At 41.9% G+C, this 27,446-nt stretch overlaps 1 protein-coding gene across 21 annotated transcripts in view; it reads left to right on the top strand.

The window, feature by feature from the left end:
• The window catches only part of MCF2L (MCF.2 cell line derived transforming sequence like), an 828,274-nt gene that overhangs the window by 194,852 nt on the left and 605,976 nt on the right, over positions 1-27,446 (top strand). For 2 of the 21 annotated variants that reach the window (XM_069204967.1, XM_069204960.1), the window contains exon 1: positions 6,347-6,775. The exons of 9 other annotated variants lie outside the window; for them this stretch is intronic. In XM_069204967.1, coding sequence (XP_069061068.1) covers positions 6,430-6,775 — 346 coding nt within the window. In that variant the 5' untranslated portion in view covers positions 6,347-6,429. Of the gene's footprint in view, positions 1-6,335; positions 6,776-27,446 lie in introns of those variants that run through there. 10 more of the 21 variants (XM_069204958.1, XM_069204959.1, XM_069204957.1 and 7 more) reach the window with 10 other exon arrangements.

Below are 27,446 nucleotides of genomic sequence, written 5' to 3'. Positions count from 1 at the left end.
CGATGGGGGACTGGGTATGGCTGATCCTTATCTGTACTATGTGAAGACCCAACTCCTGGTTGTTCATGATTGGGGGATGGGCGGACCCAGCTTATCAGATAGAATTGGAATCGGTGGGTTTTCCTTCTATCCTAGACTTCCTTTACAGCTCACCAATCCCCCAAGACATGGAACCGGTAACTCAGGTGGTCTTCCTTGCTTGGCGTGTGGCTTTGCGGCACACCCGATGGAACAATGTTATCACCCAGCAGACCCCACTGTGGCGAGGTAAATGGCTGAGTGAAACGGCGGCACTAGAGGGCTTCACGGGGTGGGACACGTTGGGCATCTCTCTAGTGGGAGATGTCTGGAGAGGGGAGGCACTGAAGTCCTTCCAGGAGTTGCATACCGAGTTTCAATTGTCTCACACGCAGTTCTTTAGATACCTCCAACTCCGGCATGCACTGGGCATTCACCCGACCCGCTCTGACCCGATACCGGAATTCAGCCCACTCGAGGCTAAGCTGCTTATGGGTAACTTGGGGAAGAAAGGTGTATCCCAAATATAAAAAATGTTAATAAACAACGCCCCTTGTAACCTAAACCAAACTAGAAGCAGGTGGGAGGCTTCGCTGGGGCCACTTGAAGAGACTGAATGGAAGGAGGCTTTGATGGCTCCTAGAACGTTGGTGGTGTTTGCGAGGCTGCAGGCGGTTCAGTTTTATTTCCGACACAGGGCATACCTGTCTCCCGACAGACTGCACCGGATGGGAATTTGGCTATCTGCTCAGTGTCCACGATGTGACGGGGGCCCGGACGATTTCTTTCTCATGGTGTGGTCGTGTCCGGTGATAAAGGTTTATTGGGGAAAGATAAATCGTAAGCTGAATAATGTGTTGGGAAGGGAGCAACTGTTGTCCCCAAAACTGGTCTTATTGGGTACGATGGAAGATTTGGAGGGCTCTAGATCAGACCGAACTTTTGTTGGTACGACCTTGATGGTGGATAAGAGAGACATTGCAGCTGCACGGAACTCCACCGCAGGACCTTCCCTCCAGAAATGGAGGCGTGGAGTGGACTGGTGTGCAAACCAAGAAAAAGTGGTGTATGAATCGAGGGGCTGTCCCCACAAACATGGGAGGGTGTGGGGGAAGTGGCTGGGCCTACTTGAGAGAGCTCATTTTGTGTGTGTGTTTTCCAGTGAAATGGCACGTTAGTGGCTGTTACCAACCTTTGTGTTCCTTTTCAATGTAGATGTAATTCAGATCTGGTTGCATTTGAACATACCTGTGCAGGTTGTCTTTCCTTGCCTTTCTTTTTTTGGTTCCCTTTTGCTTTCTATCGTAAAACCAATCAAATTTGTTTATTAAAAAAAAAAAAGTGGTAGGTCAAAAGCTAGCATTCTGGGAATTGCACTACTCTCTATCCCTTTATATTGCTGCAATCTATTGAACATGTCATTTTACGCAGCCACCTATCTATGTAAGTCCTTCATCCATCGGGATTTGGGTGCACAGTTGACGCTTTCCAGACCTTGGATGTCTTCTTGACCATAACATATGCTAGGTCAGCAAATGTATTTTGTGAACTGCAATTTTCTGATCCAGATAAATTCCATAATAAGCTCTAAGCTGCTCCGCATGTGAGACATCCATTGGTAACATTCAATACTAGGAACGCTATCTTACTCCAAAATTCATTGACCCTTGGGCACTTCCAAACCATGATAATAGTTTGCACTGGAGCTCTACATCTAGGGCAAGACTCACCAGCTATGTTATGTAGCCTACCTATAATTTTGGGTCACTAACTTGGTGTAATCTAACAATTTCACCCATTTAGGGTCCGACACCTCTCTGCCGAGTTTTGTGTTCCAAAGTTATCTTCGTTTTTTATTTGTGTGTGGAATAACCGATAGTGTGCCATAAAGCAGAGGCACTGTCTTTAGACCCTACTCATGTGTCACCATGAGCTGAAATAAGTTAGAAGTTTGGATAGCTTTGAGGTTTTCCTTCACATCAGATGGGCAGCTTTTACAAGTGCCTTATATGTCATAAAGTGGCATGTAGTGATGCTGAAGAGTTCTTGTCTTAACACACCTGTAGATTGTGCCTCCCTCATAGCTTCCACATCTTAAATGTTGCTGTTTCAACCAGCCACTGTGAGTCTATCTTGCGATTTAATTTTCTTTATCGATCCAGTCAAATGCAAACAGCAACTGGCTTTCACCATAGTCTTTGTTGAGGTGTTACTTCTCTCAGGCCACATCTGCCCTGCCCAGACTGGCTTGATCCAGTGTGTGAGTGTAGAGATTTCCCTCTTCCATTGAAAGGTTTGTTAATCTGAGCCTGACAACAACTTGGCTATATTTTCTTAGGTTGGGAGGGGCAAGGCAAGAACAGAACAGGTCAAAAGGTCTGTAGTTGTTTCAGTGGTAACCCAAAAGACTTTGACCGACAAAGATATAAGGGACCACCATGGACAACCTCAGCCCCATGTGCATACCACAACATGCTACACACACACACATCTCACTCCCTGAGGTATGTGTGGTATGGCAGTTGTTAACGCACCTGACCTCAATAAGTAAAACTTTCAAAGGGACGCGAATGGGTCGATGAACCTTTTGACTCGTAATTAAGATGTTCTACCCATAGCTCCAGTACATAATCAATACTTAATACACAATAATTAAATAATCATTAGTAATCAATAACAGCAATAATCAATGGAGTCAGTAATTATCACGCACCATGACCTTTCAGTTATGAGTAACCACACCTTTAGTAAAAGTTTAGAATGTTTATTTCCCTATATTAACAATGCTTAGGTAATGTATATTAATCTCAATATCAAATGAAACACATACAGAAACAACACTGGTTGTCCAAAGCGGCGAAAGAAACTCAGTCTAATCAAAGCTTGAACTGAAACACATTCTAGAGTTATGATGCAAATCAATAGCAAAGTAAGCTTCGTCGGTGAATGAAGTACATGAAGTTTAGCAGAGAAATCCATCAAGTATTAGTCTCTGTTATCATAAATTGGGATCCTTAACTAACGTCAGATTAGCATCAGCATGTTGGGCTTCATGCAAAACAATTTAGTAACACGAATTTAGAAAAACATCTAACTATGGTTCTATCAAAACAGCGCAGTTGGTACCTAGAAAGGAAAAGCAAATATGCATAATAATCACATTTCAGAATATACCCATCCTCTGTATGGATCAGCAAAACAGAATCAGTCTTCGTCCTCAAGACATCAGTTTGATCATCAAGGCATCAGGCTCTCGGTCGGGAAGAATAAGGGCAATGGCTGCATGAAGGCAAGGGCAGAATGTCCCTGAATGTCCGTCTTCTCACTGTACATTGTCAGTAAGTCAAAGTTGGCTAACCTATCCCCCAAATCTCTATTGGTCAGTTAATCGTATGTTCACACTCTGTCCAATAAAACTACTATCCCAAATCTATGAATTCTAATATTTCTCCGTTCTCATATTGTTGATTGGTTCGTCTTGCGAAATCCTCATCATCCGGCTTGTCAGGTATCAATATTGTTGCAGCTTCCACTCTAGTCAGTATCTTCATTGTTCTTGTCCTGGGAAAGTCAGTCTCACACACATTACCCATAAAATGTTGCATTAGCAAGAACATCATCCCCTAGTAGTCAGTTCACATGAAAAGCTTCTGTTATGAGCACATTTAAACAATACAATAGACATTTCACAGTTTAATTCACTTGGTCAGCATTTTTATTAAACGCTAAGAAATACAGCTTTTACATGAGGCCTGGCAAAATAGGCCAAGACACTCGCTAAGTTAAGGCTTACAATTAATAAAGCTAAAGCTTACTTCATAACCCTCAATATGACATAAGTCTAACATATATTCAATATTTCATAAGTATTAATCATTTATTAGTACATTTCGTTAACATTGGCGGCCATTTTTCGTGATCACATTTTCAAATGTGTGCATTATTTTTCTGTTATTTCATTTTCTAGATAAACTTAATATTCAAAATACATAAACACTCATTAATTTTTTAATTAAAACACCTGCACTAGCACAGTCACAAGGCACCCAACTTGGGGGCAGATATAACGGCCTGTAAACCACAGTTTTCAGTTTATTGTCACCAACCATTAAGTTGTGTCACGGCCTGGGTATAGTTCTGCAGTGACCAATGTTAAAATATGTTTCTCTGAGTTAACCTCATCTCCAGCATAGTTGAGTACTCTGTTGAGGAACAACTTGACAACAGGCGAACACCTATAGGGGGACTAGTGACAAGAATCTCCTGTGGTGAAACAACATACCAAGTCAATCTAAAATGTCGAAATGAGGAACTGTAAGGCATCACTTGGCTACTGCACGAGGGACTTCGGATGCATCAATGGACCCGTTTTCTTCTTATTATTATTCTTGTGATAGATCTTTTTAGGATGCCTGAGTGGTAAAGGAGAGTTAGTTTCATTTCACAGCCCAATTAAAAGTGTAAAACATTTAGTCACACATTAAGAATGAAGACAATAGCAAAGTTAAATATGTTTCATTGGAAATTAAGTGCTAAACTAATATAAATGAATCTCAAAAACAGGCTGTATAAGTGCAGAATCACCAAAGTGTCGCATCTGGCTAAACTGCAGTAGCGTAAGACATACAAAAATCTCACTTGAGGTAATACGAAAGATAAGAAAAAGAATCTGATAATCAGTGTACAAGCTTCAATCCTCCTGTCTAAGCACAGGTAAACCTAAAATAATCTAAATGTAAGCCTAAACTAAGTTTAAGTTAGCTAACCCTAATTTCTGGGAAAATAGGAAGATGTCAGCATAGTGAAGACTTCTGTAGAAGTCCTCCAAGAGAGGAGTGGCATAGCATAAACCCATACACAGAGAATAAGGGCAGAGAGGTCTGCACCCCTCAGAGTCTAAAGGCAATCTGCTCTCGACTAATAATGTGAATGCCAATTAAGGTCACAGAAACTGTAGAAATTCTCATCATCAACACCAGTAGCTTTCCATCTTCTCAGAGATTAAACTTGCAACTCCCCATGAGTGTCCCATCGCACAGTTTAAACATCAGGAAGATCTTGAGTGTCTCTCTGCTCCTGATACATGAACAGGAGTCTTCTCTTCTTGGGTCAGTAGCACCTCACTTCCTTGCCAAGCTATCTTCCCTGACCTCATTATCGCTAATACACTATCTTTCACTAACTGTGGAATCACCCGAACGCCCTGCAAGGAAAAAAAGCATTGCAGCACATGCAAAACTTCACGTTGAAAGTTAAACACAAGAAATCAAATGCTTAAGGCCTTTGGTTATGCTAACTTGATAAAACAGTTAATGCACATTCAGGATACATGATTTTAAGTGGACCTTACAATTAGAAAATAAATACAACAATCATAAATGAAAACATGAGTATATATAAAAACGTCAAAATGAATAGGTGTAAATGTGAATAAGAACTATGCATGTGCATTGTTAAAGTTAAACATTAGAACACACAGGTATATATGTATCTAGTCTTCTACCATGAATGCACCTTCAAATATTATTTTGGTGCTTCACTTTACATTAGCAATGTTAAGATACACAGATGTCAGTTACATGTTTATCTGATTTCTGTAACATCTAGGGTGGAACCAAAATAACGCCTTTTCACTTTCAACCCTGCGCTGCAAGGAGGAGTTTGTGCAGCTGGGTGACTATATAGGGAGTCAGGAGCGGGCTACAAAGAAGCGAGTATCCGAGCTATGGTGCCATTTGTGCATCACTGCAGAAAGTGAACATGAGCTGGATGGATGCAGACCAATGTCCAGAATTTGTTTACAGAAGAGAATGGGATGGAGGAGATCAGCAGAGAATGTGTAAAACAATGCAGCAATAAATGCGAATAAAATAGGTATATCTTTAGTGATGCTAATGAGCAGCATTATGATCACATGCAGCAAAGCTGCCCTAGGGCACTCAATGCAGTATTCCGGCATATTTAGGGTGACCGGTCGTCACTGTTTTTTCGCAAGCTGTCCTGGCAGATTTCGGGAAATGTAGCTCGTGTCCCGTTTTTTAAGAAGGTGGACTGAAAACAGGGATATTTACCAGCAGTTAAAAGAAGGTAATTTAACAGGCTTGATACTGCCTTTAAAAATTGCACTTTATGTTCTTAATTCCATGCTGATGAGCACTATCATCCTGTACGCTCAGGTGGAGTAAAATCGTAGTTCTTTTTCTATTTTTGGAAATGTCCCTGTTTTGGGCTTTAATATTCTGGTCACCCTATGCATAATGCACAGTTTTTCTCTATGTGTGCGTGCTGAAGCTCACAAGTTACACGGTGTTTGCAGAGCGAGCTGCACGTTCTCGCTTCGTTCTTTTTTTTTTTTCCTTCCTGCACGGGCGACAGTGATGTGTTAAGGCAGCATCTCTCTGCAGACAGCTGATGAATTCTGTCACGCGGCGCCCCGCGCGCGCCAGCTGGGGAGCAGGACAGCAGTGCCGGCGACCCCGCAACGGTGACGCCGGCGCGAGCAGCGCCCCCGGCAGCGCACCCTGCGCCGCGCAGCAGAGGAGGCGGCTCTCGCCTGCGCGCTCTGCTGCACCTCGCGCCACAGCCAGGAGTCATTGGCATGCAGCGCTGCGGAGCACTGCCGCAGAGCAGGCGGCTCGGGAAGGGGCATGCCCGCCGCGCTGCTCTGCTGCAACAGAGGATGTGATCTGGCCGAGACCCGAAGACATGGCCCTGGACGCCCTGCTGCGGAGATTGCAGGCGGTTTACCGAGGCACAGGTGGGAGGAGCCGCAGGGCTTTAATAATCCTCTGTAATGCGCAGCACAGCCCTCGGCCTGGGGCATTTAATGAAATAATGTAGGTGAAGGTGGCAGAGTGGCATTGATTTGGCGACCTTGCAACTGTACACGGGTCCTCGACATTTGCACGCTGAAGGGGCAATTCGGTTTGCTGTTTATGATAATTCCGATGTGGGCTCTGGCGGCATCTGCTCTGGGCATTTTACTGATGTGTTAGTAAATGTCTAGGCAGTTAACTGTGATTCGCTTCGCAGGATTGCGAATAAGGTAACTATTATTCCTTAAAGACCTGTGCAAATGACGCGATAGGTTAAGATGGGGTGTTTTTTACACAGTTGTGCCATTATAAGCCATTTTTCGGCAGCATACCATACACAGCACGTTATATAGTAACCTATTTCTTCACCTAACTACGTGTACATAACGACTTACCTGTCTGTCGTGTCTGTCTGCACACCTATCTGTCTGTGTGCTTCGCAATTTCCTTATTTCATCTGTATATTTGTTTCATCTATCTTTGTATCTCGGCTCTTCGTGTGTTTAGCACATTTCTCCCTGGCTCTCTACCTGTCAGTCTTTACATCTGTCAGTCTTTGTGTCTGCATCTCCCGAGTACCGTTTTCTATATCTCTGCGTCTGTCTATGTGTAGATCTCCAAATTATATTTGTCTGTCTTTGTATATCTCGGTCTCCCAGTCTGCCTGCCTGATCACTCGTGAGTGCCTGTCTACCAGTTTGCTTGTCTGCCGTGTTGCCTACCTACTCGTTTTCCTCCCTATTTATCTTTACCTGTTTGTGTCTCTGTCTTCGAATTGTCTGTCCACTATTTTGTCTTTCTGTCTACCTAGCTTGCTGGCTATCTGCCTTCCTTTACAGACTTAATTTTGCAATAGTAGCTTTGAGACCCCGAAAGAAAATACCAACGAATGTGAAACAGCCCCAAACAATAATTCTGTCTTTATCACCCCTCATTATACTGTCTGGATTATTTTGGACTGTACAGCACAGTGTGATGCCATGCACTTTCTGCATCTCGGTAGTAATGTATCTGTTATTTGGTGCTTACGTGATATAATTTCTGTGTGGTAGCATTAAAGATTACATAATCAAGAAAGCACAAACCATGCCTGCTTTGACAACATACCATTTCTCGGGGTTCTTCTGTAAGAGGAGCCCAAAGTGCTGAACAGTTACTCGCCTTCCTCAGTAAGGGATTCTAGGAATCTGTAAATATTACATGGCCTCGTTACTCGCTAGTAATAAACACTGATCCCGTCATGGTGCCTTCGCGCGAAGTTCTGTAAATGGAAATGGCTCACACATATGTGTAATATGGTCCCAGCAGTGGTCAGAGGAACCAGTTTCCTAGTACTTGAGGTAAATATTCAACAATTTCTGCAAATGTTCCTTTACTGTTTTCTGGTACAGTTAGGAATTTCCCTGAGTGTGCAAGTTTGGGAGATCTTTTGCAGAGAGAAATCAATACCCTCCCTCCTCACAGTGGTATCCTACATACAATTTGTTCTCCATGAACCCCCTTTCTCTTTACTGTGATAGAATTCCATTGATCCCAGTTTATTGTGGAGGTGGCTCACTGTGTGGAAGAGCCCTGCTTGTTTTGAAAGTTCCCAACACATCTACTCCGAAGCAAATAATCAGAGTAAGTATGGGTGCATTATTAATGTTATTTCTGCGGGAACCCCTGACACATCAAGGCTGGATGAAGCACTACAGAACATTTTTGCATTGTGAAGTTGCAACTATTTTCCAGGGGATTTATCAATAAAGGGAAGAGACTCAAAATATTTTATTTAAGAAATATTTCATCACCATCTTACTAATACGTTCTTATTTTTACATTCCGCTCCTAAAACGGTATAGCTACCTCAATAGTAATACATACTCTATTTCTACCTATAATTACACACACAAAGAAAATTTATAATTAAATCTGGGTAGGTGAACACCTTTTTATTAGAACCCCCGGATACAAGATGAAAACAAATTGCCAAACCGCTACTGCACAGACTTGCCCTGTTCCTGGCGGGGTGCATGGGTTGGCACCCTCTAATGTCAGAACAGCCCAGGTGTCTTCAGTAGGATCAACCCCCGTGCTTTGCATCCTCTTGGTCTGCATTGGAGTATACTTCTAGGGCACACTGGATGCTAAACACTGGTTCTGCAGTGTGAAGCACTTCTTTAGTTTACTGGGATTCATGTAAAGCCAGGAGCATAAAGTGAGCGAAAACCTCCTACAGGTTCTGGAGGACAAAACTATCTGTAGGGTACCAATGCATTTCCACAAACCATTTTTATTTATTTATAGTGTGCAACAATGTCAGATAAGATCGAGCTTCAATGCAAGTATGAATAAAGCATGCAGGAAACACATTTACAAAAATAGGAACATGTCACCATCAATGTACAAGCAGTAAATTAAGCAATATACCTCCTTTGCTAAATTTGCCCCTGGCCCTCATAAACGATGTAGAGCCTTATGTTGGTAGTTCTGATGCTGATTTGGATTGATGTGATTCTTATTGAAACCACACTCTAGCACACTTGACTCCAAATAGTGGTAGCCCAAAAAGCTGGTCCAGTCATGAGCTTGACCACCCAATCACAACATCAATGGCATCAGTGCTTGATTACTATCATCTTATCACAATCCTAGCAGGCGCTTACCCCAAACATTCTAGGGGTGCATTTAGAATAAAGCAGTCCGTTCTGGCATTTTGTCCTGTTCACTGTCATTGAATGAATGTTGATGTTATTAGTGCCGACATTTTGATGTCTAGTTTTGTGCATTTGGTGTTTTTGTGGTCAAAAGTAGTTTCTGGAATCCTCATATAGTGTTTGGATCCCAGCAAGGTGTACAGCTGTCTAAACACTTCTGGGAACTTATACCCTGAGGAGGATGGATTTCGAGACGTTGTTAGATATCTGGTGGTGTCATGAAATAGCATGTTGTGGTGGTTATTTTGTGTTTGCCTGCATTACCCAGAAACCAGAATTATGAATTCATGTATTTGGTAGTTATTGTTTTTGTTTCCCTTAATAATCGATGCTCATGTGCAGTTCATTTTGGATGCATATCCAGAAATCCATTGTTAAACTCAGCAATATAATAAGTTAGTCCCTAGAATCCGATGTGACTCCCCAGTTCAATATTTAAAAATATCTTCAAAAACACCTGTTTTTTTAGTATTTGTTTTCAAATTTCTCTATATTGCTAATCTCAGTTTGTTCACATCCATCTACGATTCCACGTACTTTCTCGTTTTGAACTCCCTTATTATTATACTATTCGACTTTTCATTTTTGCTGCCTTTATTGGCGCTTTAATGAATACACAAAATTAATATTCCGACATTTGAAAAAAGATCAGGACTCCCAGTATCCGTCACGTTCAGCATTGCTTTCTAAGGATCAAGCATAAGGCTACAAAAATAACGCCGCCCCTTTTTTCGATTGTGTAAACCACCATAAACTCAAGTGGCTAACCCAAAATGATGCATTTTGCAAAGTTGCTCGTAATCCACCTCGAGAAATTACCCTGCCGGAGGAATCAGAAAGGGCTACAAAGGTGCAGAGAAAACACAGTAGACCTGAAGAGCCGGTTAATTCAAAAGAACGATTACAGATTTCCCAACTACACCTCCTCCTTTCAGACAAATACTGAGACAATGTTACCCACATCCACCACCGTTCTTGATGGGTAACTAGCGACTACTATGCCCTGAGACCCAATACTGTGATCAATAAATCTTATTTCCGTATCCAGTCCAGTGTTAGGTCGAACAACTGATTATTTGGCAGTATTCGGTTTTCACCAGAAATTTCGTATTGTTAAGTATGTGCACAACATTGTTACACATGCACCGTGCGAAGCTTCTGGTTAGGTTGCAGAAGTCTACATGGGTGTGTGACACCAAACAGCAAGGGCCCTTGCACAGATGTTGTAGAGCATTTTGGGGTGCTGATGGGAGTCATATTTGAAATAAAAAAAATCACATAGTGTAAGGAACTTAGAAATATAAGATGAGTGGCATGAAGCATCATATAAAAATTATATTATTAAGTATGCAGAATGGGATACCTTGCAGTGGTTATTTGGACTCAGTATTTCCTCTGCAGTAATGTATTCCAGTATTCCTTCCTGTTTCCTCCTGTATGAAGTGAGATCAGTGTATTCTGTCTCTAGTTAACACAGTGGGATTGGACCAAAGAGTTCGAAGTAGTTTGAGAGTGAACATTGTGTATGCAAAATATGAGATGCAGAGGACTACTGCTTTCCTTGAGTGCTTGTGGCATTATAGCCAGTAGACATGAAATGATCAAAATTGGCATTAAGCCTCATTGGTGGAGCCTCTGACCCTAGGGATTTTTTCAGTCCTGCTGAAATGGGTTTTTTTCTCTCTCAGTCACGCTAGTCTTCCCAATTTAGGCTGATATATTTTTATATACTTTGGAGGAGCTGTTGCTCTCAGGAGCAGGGAAGGGTGTTTTGTCTATTCTCCCATTTCTACACTCAGTGACTAGTGAAAAAGGTCCTCAGAAAGACAGAAACTTCCTCTGTCTCAATTCCATGTTTTCAGAACACGCCTTCAGGTATGTACAATAAAACTCAATGTATAGGAGGAAAACAAAAGAACAAGGCAGGGCTTGGACACTAAGGTAGAGCCGGGCAGCTCGTACTCTGTCCTATTACAGTCAGAAATCGCTAGGAGTATGACTAGTGGAATGGCAGGCACATGCTATAAGAATGGATAGTGGATAATCTGAATAATTTGCAACCACTCAGGCAATAAAACAAAACGCCACCGGTGTTTATTTTTTGATTAACGGAAAATGCCAATCATAACTTTTAATTGATGGACTTCACCTCATCAAATTTGCCTAGATCTTTGATATGGTTTTTGTTACATGAGACGTATACATAGCAGCAATATATAGGTCATATGCAAACAATGGGACTAAAATATAAGTGACATTTATGGAAATGACTATCATTATTCAGATATGTTTTATGAAAAGTTCCATTCTCCCCTTTAACAGTTTTGTTTGTGATATTTGTAGGCATTGACCAGGGTGGGGGCTGTCCCTTCCAAATTAACTGGAAAAGCACATTTTTGAATGCTTCTCCATAATTCAGTTCTCCTCATTCAAATGCCGGTTGGTCACTAAAGTTTATTTAACACATTGGGTCCTACAATTACATGAAAAACGTGGAGATAAGTGTTGCACAATAAAAGATTGTAGCCTTTGGAAGAAATAACTTAAAGTATAGATGCTTTTGAGATTCAGGAGTGGTAGGAAAAGACCATCATTAGTAGTATTTAGGAGTCTGAATAGCCGTTTCTCATGCTGGGATTAAGCAAAAAGCTTAAACAAAGCTCTTTAGGCCTCTTTTGGTAAAAACAAAATGGGGATTTATCCAGCCCCCTATTTTGGTTATGTTTTGTGTAATCCCTGGAAAAATGACACCATGTTAACTGCAAGCGGGTCTTCTGTGGGAAATTAATCATTTTTATGAGGATGTATATTGTAGATCTTTTCACTTAATGTTACGATTACATATAACCACACCCGAGGCTACTCTCAGGTTACAGTCCGGCCTCGAGAGTTTCTCGTTAATGGCTTAGGAGGCTTCAGTGAAATCTTTTTTTTTTTTAGAATTCGAAAGCTCAAGGTAGATTCTTTCCTAAGGATTCGATATCTTATCTTTATCTAAGGAGGCACGGGCGTTACAGAGAAACACATGTGATGGTTAATATCACATTTATTGTTATTTTTTGTGAGAGAAAAATAAAGCAGCAATTATGTTCTTTCTTCACATTGAAGCCTTACACTTCCGAGATACCTGATCACCAGGAGACTAAAGAATTAAGGCTGAGTCAATTGAGTTCATTCACAAAAACATTTATGAGTACGGGAAACAGTAATACAGGAGTCAGCCACTGCTCGTCCCCAGGGGTAGAGGGGCCATGCCCCCCTCACCTTTTGCCCCTCAAGAAGAGTTTCTGTAAGGCTGAGCAAAGGTCAGCCTGACAGACACTCCTAATTTCCAGGTCAGGCAGCCAGGAGCTAGACATGCACAAAATGTGCAGGCTCCTGGCTGCCTGAGCTGAACTTTGCTGTGTATAGGATGCCACAGCTCCTGTGGATATGACTTCCTCAGCTCAGCAAAGGTCCTCAAGGACCTCCCCCCTCGGTGACAGGGGTAGCATCACTCATTGCCTCTGGCCTGAGCGCTCCAGTTTTAAGCCTTGAAGCACCCAGGGTCAAGTGTCAATCAGTGACACATCATCACAGAGTGGGGTAGGGTCAGCACTCTAACTGGCCCTATCCCACTCTGTGGCAAGATGGGAACTGCTGCCTTTCCTCCAATGAGGGAAGGCAACAGTCCAACCCTCCTGGGACCTCTGAGACTTTGGACTGCAGCTGTCCCTCATTGGCCGACCTAATGTCAGCCAATCAGGGAAGGCAACAGTCCCAACACTCCTGGGACATCCTAGGCAGAGCTGCAGGTAAGACTTTTATTTAATGTTTGGTGTGTGCGTGAATGTATGTTTGAATGTTTGGTAATTACTGTTGTGAATGGATGCAGGGTCGGCTTTAGCGCCTGTGGCGCCCTATTGTAGGAGGCTGGACTGGCTTGTAGTGAGTACCAAGGGGTACTTGCACCTTGCACCAGGCCCAGTTATCCCTTATTAGTGTATAGGGTGTCTAGCAGCTTAGGCTGATAGATAATGGTAGCTTAGCAGAGCAGCTTAGGCTGAACTAGGAGACGTGTGAAGCTACTACAGTACCACTTAGTGTCATATGCACAATATCATAAGAAAACACAATACACAGTTATACTAAAAATAAAGGTACTTTATTTTTATGACAATATGCCAAAGTATCTTAGAGTGTACCCTCAGTGAGAGGATAGGAAATATACACAAGATATATATACACAATAGCAAAAATATGCAGTATAGTCTTAGAAAACAGTGCAAACAATGTATAGTTACAATAGGATGCAATGGGGAAACATAGGGATAGGGGCAACACAAACCATATACTCCAAAAGTGGAATGTGAACCACGAATGGACCCCAAACCTATGTGACCTTGTAGAGGGTCGCTGGGACTATCAGAAAATAGTGAGAGTTAGAAAAATAACCCTCCCCAAGACCCTGAAAAGGGAGTGCAAAGTGCACCAAAGTTCCCCTAAGGACAAAATAGTCGTGTTAGAGGGAAAATGCAAGGAAAACACAAATCAGCAATGCAACAACGATGGATTCCTGACTGAGGGTATCTGTGGAACAAGGGGACCAAGTCCAAAAGTCACAAGCAGCTCGGAGATGGGCAGATGCCCAAGAAATGCCAGCGGTTGGTGCAAAGAAGCTCTTACTAGGCTGAAGAACTGTGAATACTGCAGGAACGACAAGGGCTAGAGACTTCCCCTTTGGAGGATGGATCCCCCACGCCTTGGAGAGTCGTGTAGAAGTGTTTTCCCGCCGGATGGACGCCAACAAGCCTTGCTACACGCAAATCGTGCGTTTGGCGTTTTTGGACGCTGCTGGGGCCCAGGAGGGACCAGGAGGTCGCAAATTGGACCTGCAGAGAGAGGGGACGTCGAGCAAGACAAAGAGCCCTCACTGAAGCAGGTAGCACCTGGAGAAGTGCCAGAAACAGGCACTACGAGGATGCGTGAAACGGTGCTCGCCGAAGTTGCACAAAGGAGTCCCACGTCGCCGGAGACCAACTTAGAAAGTCGTGCAATGCAGGTTAGAGTGCCGTGGACCCAGGCTTGGCTGTGCACGAAGGATTTCCGCCGGAAGTGCACAGGGGCCGGAGTAGCTTGCAAAGTCGCGGTTCCCAGCAATGCAGCCCAGCGAGGTGAGGCAAGGACTTACCTCCACCAAACTTGGGCTGAAGAGTCACTGGACTGTGGGGGTCACTTGGACGGTGTCGCTGGATTCGAGTGACCTCGCTCGTCGTGCTGAGAGGAGACCCAAGGGACCGGAAATCCAGCTTTTTGGTGCCTGCGGTTGCAGGGGGAAGATTCCGTCGACCCACGGGAGATTTCTTCGGAGCTTCTGGTGCAGAGAGGAGGCAGACTACCCCCACAGCATGCACAAGCAGGAAAACAGTCGAGAAGGCGGCAGGATCAGCGTTACAGAGTTGCAGTAGTCGTCTTTGCTACTATGTTGCAGGTTTGCAGGCTTCCAGCGCGGTCAGCGGTCGATTCCTTATCAGAAGGTGAAGAGGGAGATGCAGAGGAACTCGGCTGAGCTCATGCATTCGTTATCTGAAGTTTCCCCAGAGACAGAGACCCTAAATAGCCAGAAAAGAGGGTTTGGCTACCTAGGAGAGAGGAAAGGCTACTAACACCTGAAGGAGCCTATCAGCAGGAGTCTCTGACGTCACCTGGTGGCACTGGCCACTCAGAGCAGTCCAGTGTGCCAGCAGCACCTCTGTTTCCAAGATGGCAGAGGTCTGGAGCACACTGGAGGAGCTCTGGACACCTCCCAGGGGAGGTGCAGGTCAGGGGAGTGGTCACTCCCCTTTCCTTTGTCCAGTTTCGCGCCAGAGCAGGGGCTAAGGGGTCCCTGAACCGGTGTAGACTGGCTTATGCAGAATTGGGCACATCTGTGTCCAACAAAGCATTTCCAGAGGCTGGGGGAGGCTACTCCTCCCCTGCCTTCACACCATTTTCCAAAGGGAGAGGGTGTCACACCCTCTCTCAGAGGAAGTTCTTTGTTCTGCCATCCTGGGCCAGGCCTGGCTGGACCCCAGGAGGGCAGCTGCCTGTCTGAGGGGTTGGCAGCAGCAGCAGCAGCAGCTGCAGTGAAACCCCAGGAAGGGCAGTCTGGCAGTACCAGGGTCTGTGCTACAGACCACTGGGATCATGGAATTGTACCAACAATGCCAGGATGGCATAGAGGGGGCAATTCCATGATCATAGACATGTTACATGGCCATATTCGGAGTTACCATGGTGAAGCTACATATAGGTAGTGACCTATATGTAGTGCACGCGTGTAATGGTGTCCCCGCACTCACAAAGTTCAGTGAATTGGCTCTGAACAATGTGGGGGCACCTTGGCTAGTGCCAGGGTGCCCTCACACTAAGTAACTTTGCACCTAACCTTTACCAGGTAAAGGTTAGACATATAGGTGACTTATAAGTTACTTAAGTGCAGTGTAAAATGGCTGTGAAATAACGTGGACGTTATTTCACTCAGGCTGCAGTGGCAGGCCTGTGTAAGAATTGTCAGAGCTCCCTATGGGTGGCAAAAGAAATGCTGCAGCCCATAGGGATCTCCTGGAACCCCAATACCCTGGGTACCTCAGTACCATATACTAGGGAATTATAAGGGTGTTCCAGTAAGCCAATGTAAATTGGTAAAAATGGTCACTAGCCTGTCAGTGACAATTTGAAAGTAATGAGAGAGCATAACCACTGAGGTTCTGGTTAGCAGAGCCTCAGTGAGACAGTTAGGCACCACACAGGGAACATACACATGCACACCTATGAGCACTGGGGCCCTGTGTGACAGGGTCCCAGTGACACATACATATAGGCCACAAACCTATGAGCACTGGGGTCCTGACCAGCAGGATCCCAGTGACACATAACAACCATACTGAAAACATGGTGTTTTCACTATGAGCACTGAGGCCTGGCTATCAGGATCCCAGTGAGACAGTGAAAACAGTGACAAACACCCTGACATACACTCACAAACAGGCCAAAAGTGGGGGTAACAAGGCTAGAAAGAGGCTACCTTCTCACACCTATGCAACAGGCTTTTTTGGCACCCCACACCCCATGACCACCTCCTCAGATTCCCTCACTACCACCCGGTAAATGTGCCCATCATCTCTCCATAGAGCCCCTTTCATATACATTAATTTGTTTTAAAGCGCTTGTAAAGGCTGGCTTTACTAATCCACTCAGTATCCACATAAGATATAGTACTGGTCCTTGCAGCAGGTACATTAACCATCTACACTACTTTATGGCGAGTCAATGCTGCCCATAGACTAAAATTCCATCTCTCTACTTCGCAAGAACATTAATCACAAGAGGTATCTTGACATTTTAGTTGCTGCCTGAAGGCTGGATGCACAAAGAACTTTTCAGCAGGTGCTTTTAAATCACAAGTTTCTAAGTTATTGCTAAACACAACACCCTCCTGAGGTCAGCGCCGCCCAATTCATGTCAGCGCCCAGTGCTGCCGCACCGCTTGCACCACTCTAAAGTCATCCCTGAATGGATGTGTGTGTGTGAATGAATGGGTGTGAGTGTGTATGTGTGAATGTGTGTCTCGTCTGCCCTCTTCACACCTAAAATTACCAGCCGCCACTGACATGAGTACTCTAACTTACTCCTACATGTCTTCGAAATGTCCAATTTTGGACTGATTAAAGGGCACAGAGGGCTCAGTACCTGCTATTTGTTCGTGAATATTCCCCGATTGTATTCTCATTTTAGATCTTTTAGTGCCGGATCACAAAGGTATATAATAGTAGATTAAAAATGTGAAAGTAATACTACTATATATACACCAAAATGCCTTTGTGTATACGACCCTTTATGTTTAAAGATTAGAATAAGCACGTATCGACTTTCTTGGAAAAGTTTTAATCGTTCTTTCAGATATTGTAGATTGTTTGGCTTTCGAGCTGGGAATTTTACTCATTGGTTTTGCTTGCGTCCTTGACTACATTTCGAAGGCTTTATTTTGCTGAATACCTTTCTTCGGGTACACATTATTCCTACTTTGCCTTGAGCCTCACACAAACCATGTCTGTGCTATTGTATCAGTTTTCCTGGAACCCCTGTTAAAAGCTACGAAGGAATTAAAGAACTAGACACAGGTAACTGTGTTCAACTTGTTTTTACTATCTGTAATTTTAGGCCAGTATACCTGCCTATTGTGTATATTTTGTGAAGGTTCCCATTAATAATAAAGAATAGAGTTTACAATTACTACCAGTATTTGTGAAGTAGTTTGAGTAAGAAACACATGACAGTCTAACACTTGTGTATGGGGAAAATGTAGAAGTAGTTAGAAAGTTAGAAATAATCGCATTAATTATTATGTGCAGCTTCCGTGGGATAATTTAAGCAAATAACAGATTACCTGCGATGTGCAGCACTAGCTGACAGTCAACACCTAGTAACTTACAGCCTATCACCTACCCTGGAATCCCAGCAGTTCTGAATGAAACAACTACCTAGAGTCTTCTTTAAATGCTGCCGCCTTACATACAGCTGTCCTTGAATGTGCAGGACAGTCAGATGCACAAAGGGGCTCCAGGTGGCCATGGCACTCGTCTCCACACACAGACAGGTGCAGATGAGATAAGCATTAACAAACGGGGGCGTCGTGCGTGGCAGACAACAGCCACCTGAGAGGCGTTCAAAAAGCACAGGCAGCCTGAAAACTAGAACCAGCGCTGGCAAAGCCAATAGGTCTCACTTTGCCAAAACTTTTGGTGGTTCTTTACAGCATCGGTATGACCCTGTGCAGCTTGGCAAAAACAAAAAATAAATAAAAAAATAAATAAACAAGAATAGAAAGGCACAATGGTGCACATGGCTGCATACATTTGTAGACATGAGCTTGCATCATTATGTGTGACGTTTCGACCTCACTACTAATTATGTCATTCCATAAATCCAAAAGGGGCCTTTCCCAGGACAGAACACAATATAAAATATCCTGCATCACAGTGCAGTATATTTTATAGCTATCTCCCTTTCTCTCTCCATCGCTTTCTCTCTCTCTGTGTGTGTGTGTATATATATATATATATATATATATATATATATATATATATATATATATATATATATACCGCTTATGAAGAAATCATGATGCGTTTTTGTTTTGATGGAGGATGCCTTATATTGTGTTCTGTTCTGAGGAAGCCCAATCTTGAGTGTATGAAATGACACGTAATTACCAGTGAGTCGAAATCTCCTTGCTTTAGAAGACACAGCTTGTACTGCCTATGCACGGTTTGAGGTTTTAAATGATGATGAACCAGCAAACATAAGGTGGAAGCAAATTAAATGTAGAAAGGTTCTATCAATATCTGATAAAGGACTTTTTAGAGCATTTTTTCAGACACAGCACAAAACACTTTTTTGTTGCCACAGCTAAGAAGTGTCAAATGCAGTGAACTATATATATATATATATATATATATATATATATATATATATATACACTCTCTCTCGCTCTCTCTCTTATGTATCTTATGAACAAATCATGAGCCTAGTGTCTTTCTATGAAGAAAAAGGTTTTCTAGTTAACTGGGGATCGCTATATAACCTCTGTGGGGGGATATATTTGAGGAAAGATGTGAAAAAAATTCAGCGAGAACCACGAGTGCTTATACTAATTACTTACCCAGGTTCTGAGGAAAACAGGGATTTCCTCATTAAATATTTCATACCTTCATGGTGATAGTTAAAATTTCTGAATATAAATTAGAGTTCACGTGTCAATGTCCCGACCCTAAATGAGAAACATTGTACATTATCTCCTTTAGTTTCATTAATAATGACTGTAACAGTAACTCTGTCCGTCTCTGCAGCCCTAGCCTCTGCCCTCTGCACCTCCCGCTTTTCCTTTCCATGGTCTCGCTATTGGTAAGCTGAGGCTGAGGCAGCGGCCAATGTGATACCTCCTTCCCCTCCCAAAGTCTTTGATCAGCTTCAGAAAGGGACTTTTGAGGTAGAAGTAACCAAGTGGGGACCCAGTGTAATTTTCCTCGCCTCTCTCAAATATGCCCAATTCCTTCTGACAGTGCCTACCTTCAGAATAAACCAGAAGCTCCCCTCAGTGGAAGCAGGGTTTAGGGCTTTCTTAGTGGTGCTATTCCTAAATGGTACTTTGTGATACTCAACAAAATTCACCAGCGTACTTTTACAGCTTTGAATGTAATCAACTGCACAATGATAGAAACTTATCAAACTAATAGCGTAAGTCAGGATTTAGCCCTGCAGCCAACAACTCTGATGCAAAACTTACAAGTTTGTAGGGCCTTCGAGCTAAGAAACAAGTTGGATGATTTTCCAAGATCCTGAACAAACTATCACATGTGAGGCAAAGTGTACACAAGTGTCCCGGGTTTACTGTCTTGTGAATATGAAAAAACAACAAATGGATCAAATTAAGGGTCCTTTCTAGATTAGGGTGTTTGGTGTCCCTCACCTTTACTTTAAAAAAGTGATGTGTTCGAGATAGGCTTGTTCAAGTGGTAGCCCAGGACTCTTGCTCACCGAGTATTTATACATAGACTTCTCTGTGGAGTTTGTGCTTCCTTGGCAGTCATACACATCTTCTGTATATAAAACTGTAATTTTATGCTAGATGCCTTAACTCCTTTATGTCATTCGTAGTGTATGCAGTGAGGATTCTAATCCGCGTAAGTATCCAGAATTGTGAAGGGCCTTTCCCTGGTCCATTAACAGATAAAATGTTGCTTATGATGAAGCAGGATCTGCGTCATAATTGCCTCCCTACATTGAGAGGTGTAGATGAAAGCACTCTGTAATCCAACCGTGCAGGCGACACTGATCACCCAATACACCGCATCCTTAAATGAGAGCCCTTTGGCACAGCTATCCATGCTCTTAAAACACTTCAATGATCTCTCAAGATCATGGTTGGCTGTTTACAAATGTGAATAATATAGTGTACATAACCTACCGTAACATAACACTGCCTCTTACTGCACATTTGTAAGTATGACATCAAGGTTATTCTGACAAAAGTATAAAGTCATAGTATATCTTTAGTGGGAGTCATGTTCTTTGAAATATTGTAAAACAGATATCTACTTACAAGGCCATGAAGCATCATTATTACATTAAACGAGAAAGTGGATTCTATGAAGAAAACAGCTAATTTATACAGGTGTTCAGGAACTTAGAATGTCAAAAGGCCGTTCTGATGACCGTATCCCTGTGCAGAGTCTTACTTGGGACTTGGTGAAGTGTCTTTGGCCCCTTCTGTCAGTCTTACTTATATTAGTTCTAAGCATATAGGTGATCTGCATTGTCAAGAACTTTGGTACAAGTGGTTATAGGAAGTAATTTTATGGCCTGGAAGTCAATTGCTGAATGAAAATAATAGCCATATGTGTTCATCTTTCCCTTTTGAACTGTGCTACACTATCTGAGTAACCGTGGCCTGTGCTCCAGCCAGTAGCATCACTGTCGGTGGTAATGAGGAGGCATTCCTAGGTTCCATGAAAACTGAGGACCAGAGGAGATGGTTGCAGGGCCCACCTTTGCGGAACATTGCTTTATTTGCCATCTCCTGGTTGATGACACCATAAGCAAGGTACTAGTAGCAGACATCAGTTAAGCCCCATGCATCTCACAACGAGAGAAGTTCTGTATCACGTACACCTGTTCATGATGTTTGAATCTGAATTTTACCCACACTGTGGCCCCCAATCGGAGATGGCTGCAATCACCATTGTGGTATTCATGCACTGGGAATTAGAGAGGGTATCAGTAATTCCGTGATCCTAAAATACTGTGTTAGTATTTCACCTTAGAGTTAACCAGGTTTCTATGTATCTTAAAACAGAACATTGCATAGCTTTCTAAACCACAGCTGCTAATTTGCAGTTAATCCAAAAGTCTGGAAGGAGTCCGTGAAGACCATGGAAAGATAAGATGTGTAGACTCGTTCAGCAGCACAAGCTGCAGTCTACAAGAGCTCTGCATGTTGTGACATTTGTACAGCCTAACATCATTGATATGGAAGCATGGATTACTGCTTCCCATCTGAGAGACGTGGCACCAATCCTCTGACTGCCTTTGGACAGTAGAACCTTTTAGTACCAAGGCTGCAGTTTCATTTTTCGTATTAAGGCTTGAGCTAAGGAGAATTGTGTGCTTACGTTACTTATTTGAGGGCGTTGGCAATAGAACTGGTGTAAATGTATGGTTAATAATAGAGATGTTACTCACCGGAAGGAATTCCAGTGCTCTCAGTCCATGGGCTTTCCTTAGTTTCCATCTGCCATCGCTGTTCTCTCGCTCACCTCCAGCAGTGACGGTGTTTCCCGATGGCTTTGCATATTCTGTACTAAGGAGATGGGATGGGTTTGATGGAGTAGTGGAGCTGTGTGGCATAGACACCTTTTACCTGGGCATGTTCTGAGATTTTAGAAGGCATGCAGTGCATATCCCTTAGCCACACAGATGTTAAACTGGGGTGCACATTTCTGTCCGGATGTGACACGAGGAAGGAAGTTTTGGTTCTACCAGTTGATGATGAATAGGAGGTATGTGCTAAATGTAACACGTGCTGCACTACTACTACTACTACTACAACTACTACTACATTTATGTAGCATGTTTTACATGGAGAGTGTCTAATTGCTGGCTTTAGCTACCCACAGGTTGGAGTGTGAGACTCACGGCTGTAAAGAGTGTTACTGAAACATGTTGGTTTTCATGCTGTTTTGTTTAAGACCTTCATGGAATGAACTTCCTATGTAAACGGGTCTTAGACAGAGAAAGCATAAAAAGGTCTAGGAAGGTCTTTGAAGGCTTTTATGGGTGTTCGATATATGGTGCTTTTGAAAATCCCAGCAACGATGTAGACTGTGGAAATCCGACTACGTGGAAGATGCCACATAAGAGATCCGAGGAGCCCTACATAATGGGCATTATAAGTACTCAAAGGGGAAGTTAATTGCATCACTTATAGTCAAAACGGTTCTTCTTTCTTTAACCTGTGAAATGGCTTGTTAGGCATGAATTTGATCAATTGAAAAAACATGTTCAACTGCTGCTCCAATTGGGGAATGGGGAGCAAGGTCATTAAAGAATGCAACTACCGCAAGGGCTTCAACAAAATAAGAGGAAGGTAAATTTCCTTGATTGCCAACTTCCGTCTAATGACCGAAAAGTATTCATTCTGTCTTAGTCCATTCAAATGAAAACCGAACCGAAGCATATCCAGATGAATAGTCGTATCTTATCTGCTTAAACTTTACATATAATGGAGAAACCACTTTTAACAGGGCAATGAAATGTAGGACCCTTTAGGTACCCTCAATTCAGTCATAACCACAGTGTTTAGGAAATGTCATACAAAAAAACATATGCATGGGGCTACCAATCAAAAAACGAAATAAACAAACTGCTATTTTGGACCATTCAAAACTACAACTAGCTTTGCCAGTAGGATTTTGTGGTATACGATGTTGGACACTGCTTTTAGGTCAAATATGGCCAAAGGGATGTCTACTTCTTCATCCCCAATACTCTCAAGGCCTCATCCCAGATAGCTGTCTGGGTGCCTTTAACTGAACAAGACTTACAAGGTGAAAAGTAATAATGGCAGACAAAGTGGTGACCTGTTAGACCACGATTGTTTTAATGATCCTGGCCAGTTCCTTGAGATAAGTGATGAAACAGAATTTCACCAGTGTGATGGGATCTAAATTGTCCTTTTTCAGGGAGGGCAACACAGTGCTTTCTTCAAAGCAGCAAGGGATTTTTCCATTGATGTATTTATTCGCCAGTGATTGTACTGTGTACTTAAGGACCCACTATGTTGGCATGAAGCTTTGTGATCCACACTGGAAGGGATACACATGATTATCATGGAAGGAAAAATAACAAGGTTATCAAAGTCGGCAAAATTGAGGATAAATACAGTGGTGGATTGAAAGAGATCAGGAGTTTCAGGTAGTTAATTGGGACAGCAGACGCTTATCAGTGAGGTCAATACGTAGGTTGCAGTTAGAAAAAAGTGCAAATCTGTGTACGAACAATTTACCTCTTAGGCCTGTGTACATTTACAATCTGATGGAAACTCACAAAGTCCTGAAAGTGTGGGCCTAGAAATCTACAAACATTTTAGATTTTCGGGCAGACTTCTAGTCCTCCATGCACATTCAGTGTTCCACATGGCAGAGACTTGGCCGAAATGCATTTTTAGTACGAATTTCTTCCTCTGCTGTAAATATAATTCCCTAGAGGTTCAAAACTTTCCTCTATATACACACAAAATATAAAAGTGTACCTTTCTCGTTCCCGTCCTGGAAAATATATTCTCTTATATTCCTTTTTACAGAAGTAACTCTCTGTTAATTTACAGGTGGGGAAAACACCTGCAAAATGTTTGTGAAACAAATTTGTGAGTTTGTGGATGTTTACAGCTTTTTGCATGACCATCCTAGGAATACTCATACTACTGCACATAATCCTACATTTATAATTGTAGATAAACATCCAGGCTGATGAACTGTCAGTATTCGTAGATCCAGTTTGTGAGCAAAACGTTTGCAAATATTGTCTTCATTTGTAAGTCGGGTTATGAGCAAAACGTACACTAATATCAGTCTGGGAATCTTCGCTTGCTGATCATTGGTTTTGTGCACATGTCTGTGTGTGTATATATATATATATATATATATGGTAATAATGTATGCAAGACACTTTGTAACTATGTCTCAGGGAATTATGAGCTAAGTGTAACACTTACTACTGTTGATTTACGTTTTGCTTATCTAGCTAGCTTATACCGAAATAAAATAAAATGAAAGCATACCAGTTCCATGTTCAGTGTCTGGTATCCATTTATTCTGTCTAATCCAATAAGTCCGCAGACCAACCGCCACCCTCCAGTGCTCTGCTTATGAAGGTATCATTTCTAGTTGCCTCCTAATTATAAAAGGACATATTTACTCTACGTATTCCATTTCTTACTCTTATTTGTAATACTTTATCTACTGTGTTTGTATCTTGTTTTTCTAAAGGTGTTCTTAGCTAGAGCTGAAATTATCAGTCTGTTTTCCTTTAGTATCTTGATCTGACATGCTACTAGAAGCCAACCAGTGAATTCAAGATATTGGGCTATAGTCTCCTTACACCAGTAGTTTCCATGCCTACAGTTGTCTTATTAGTTCTGAAATTACCAAATGTTTTAGGCACTATCAAAACAATGTAGATGTCTTTTTGAGACAAACTGTACTTCTGGCATACTTCCAAACACGGCCTTCTTTTTTGATGTAGATTCCAGATTCAAACCTCTTAAACATACTTTGCCTATAAAATGTACTTACATAAAAATAAAATAATTTGTTTTGGAATCCCTGGATCTGTATCTACAGACAACCCCTACTGCTAAATTCCTCTTAAGCATTCTTAAATATGCAGAATGCATACCAGTGTCTATGGGTCTGGTATTATTGGTAATAAATATATATAAACGCTGTCAAACATGTCACTGTTTTCTAAAGTTCTAAGTGTCCTCAACCAATTACTAATATGATGATCCCTGCATGCAAATAAAACCAAAACCCCCCACCAATTTTTATTAATCAATTGATCTTTTTCTTCTATTAGCTCTTTCTCTCGGGCCTCTACACCTGTTAATAATATAGTTGCAGTCCGCTGATGAATAAGGTGACCATGTCAATGTCATGAACTTTATTGGAATCTAGAACAAGGCCATCCATTTTGGGATCTACCATTTTGATTATGTTCCTACTGATGATAATACTTGCAAATAAAATGTTGGGCATGATAATATATAGTCACCCAGAGCCAGATGAAGTTTATAAACTGACGTTGTCTCATGAAAGTGAAGAAATCAAAAGAAGAACACCAGACTAAAGAAAGCATCATTTAGAAAAGTGATGAGGGAAATAATTTATTAACCAAAATCAAGTAAATCTATTAAGCGTTTAAAACATTTTTAATTCTTAAATATTTGAGCATTGTGGGGTTATGGTTGCATTTAAAGAAGGAATAAGCGTTAGTGCTAAGATCTTTTAAATGGTTAGGTGCCAATTATTACATTTACTGTTAGTGTTATATGTTAAGTCAGGTGATAGTATGTGGTAGAGGTGAGGTTTATGGTTGTTTTGACTAGGGTCAGATGAGGTTATGGGTTTGTTTAGGGATATAGTTTTACTTGGAGTCAGGTTTATGTTTAAGGATCAAATTGTGGTTTGGACTAAGGTTAAGGTTATGGTTGTAGTTTGGGGTTTGGTTAAAGTTGTGCTTTGGATTTTCAATCAGTGTTGTAGGATGGGTATAGTTTAGGACCAGATTATTGTCAAAGGCATTCATTGTTCTAGTATTTGTTATATTTAATCTACCTATAAGTGAAAGCTTTATAAATTTATTTTCTCAATGTGCACTCCTCATAGTTACTTCTTCATAAATATAGTTCCTCATATTTGCCACCTTTGTTAACAATTAGCTCCTGCATAAGCAGATGTAGTATTTGTGTAATGGGAAACGAGCTGTAAGGGAGCAGCACTCTGTACAGGGTAGAAGACAAGGATACAGTCAACAAGTGATTGGATGGATACTGGGTTTTTCAGAATGAAACTGGACTGTTTCATTGTTTTAATGTGGTGTTCTTTAAAAGGCTGTGCATTCAGCTCTTTCATAAATTGTGTTAGGGTTGAGGCCGCCCTGATAGATACAGAGGTGTCATTCCTTCACCATATCATATAGTTCTACAACAAACCATGTTCCACACCAAGACACTCTACACAACAGTGCCTCCTTCCCACCAGAGATGATCAGTGTTTCTCTGGTTTGCCTACTCATGTTCAAGCATAGAAAGAGGTCACAGCCCTTCCTCGCTAATGCTGGTCTGAAGCTGTTCCTTATTTAATGGCCTAGGCTACTTTGCCGCATAAAGCTTGCAAACATGTTGATATGTCTTCATTAGGTGATTGAATAAGAAAGAGGTTATAGGCAGGAAAAATGTGGGGTGCTACTTTTAAAATGAGATACTTAGAATTCACTTTTGTGATATGTCGTCTGGTGCAAAAAAATAAGTTTGATAGCATGACAAATGTTGGAAACAAACACATTTACATGAGGATAGGGTTACAGATAAGGACTCTCCAGGAAATCCATTTAACGTAAACCAATATTATTCTTTTGGGGATGATTCTCTGCAGATTTGTCCTTTTATCGCCGTGTTACTCTGCATTTGTTTGATTTTCCGACTTAATGATAAAGAAAAATACCAAAATCTAAAAAAAAAAAAAAAAAAGATTTAGGAGAGAAACATTCTCCTGTTTGCAATAAACAAAGTGTCTTGTTAGCAAAGCACGTTTAGAATGAAGCTCTTAAAGCACTAGCGGGCTACGTGTTCTATCGTTTGTGGCCCTTAGACACCATTATATAATTAGAAAAACCTGCTGAAAATCAACGCATCTGTTCTGCTTTCCTTCTCTTATCTCATGAACGAGCTTACAGAACCTCTCTGGAATGCACTTCGGAGTTTTAAGAAGACATTGTTATTATTGCTTCACCACGAGGTTCCTGAGAGACTAAATTAGTAGGTTGGAACCACGTGTTCAAAAGTAGTCGCAGCAATGAAAGCAAAATATATCAAAGTACTTCTCAGTTGCAATGTACACAGCAAATACATGTGATTATATTATAGCATAACTTCAAAGGAAAGCATAAAAGTCAAAATTGCATCACCGTAGGGCAAGGCTGTAGGGCCTATAACAGCTTCATCTTTCAAGGGTCTGCAAGTTGATGACTCCGGTTCAACTGCGAGAAAGAGATTTTCTACCCAAATGGGAGACAGGCAACTGACGTCTCCGTTCCTGTCTGAAGTCAAGATAGTTTC

This window comes from Pleurodeles waltl, chromosome 8 (genome assembly GCF_031143425.1).
Source record: "Pleurodeles waltl isolate 20211129_DDA chromosome 8, aPleWal1.hap1.20221129, whole genome shotgun sequence".
Classification (NCBI taxonomy): domain Eukaryota; kingdom Metazoa; phylum Chordata; class Amphibia; order Caudata; family Salamandridae; genus Pleurodeles; species Pleurodeles waltl.
The sequence above is the reverse complement of the archived record's forward strand: the minus strand, read 5'-3'. Positions and strand labels throughout refer to the sequence as shown.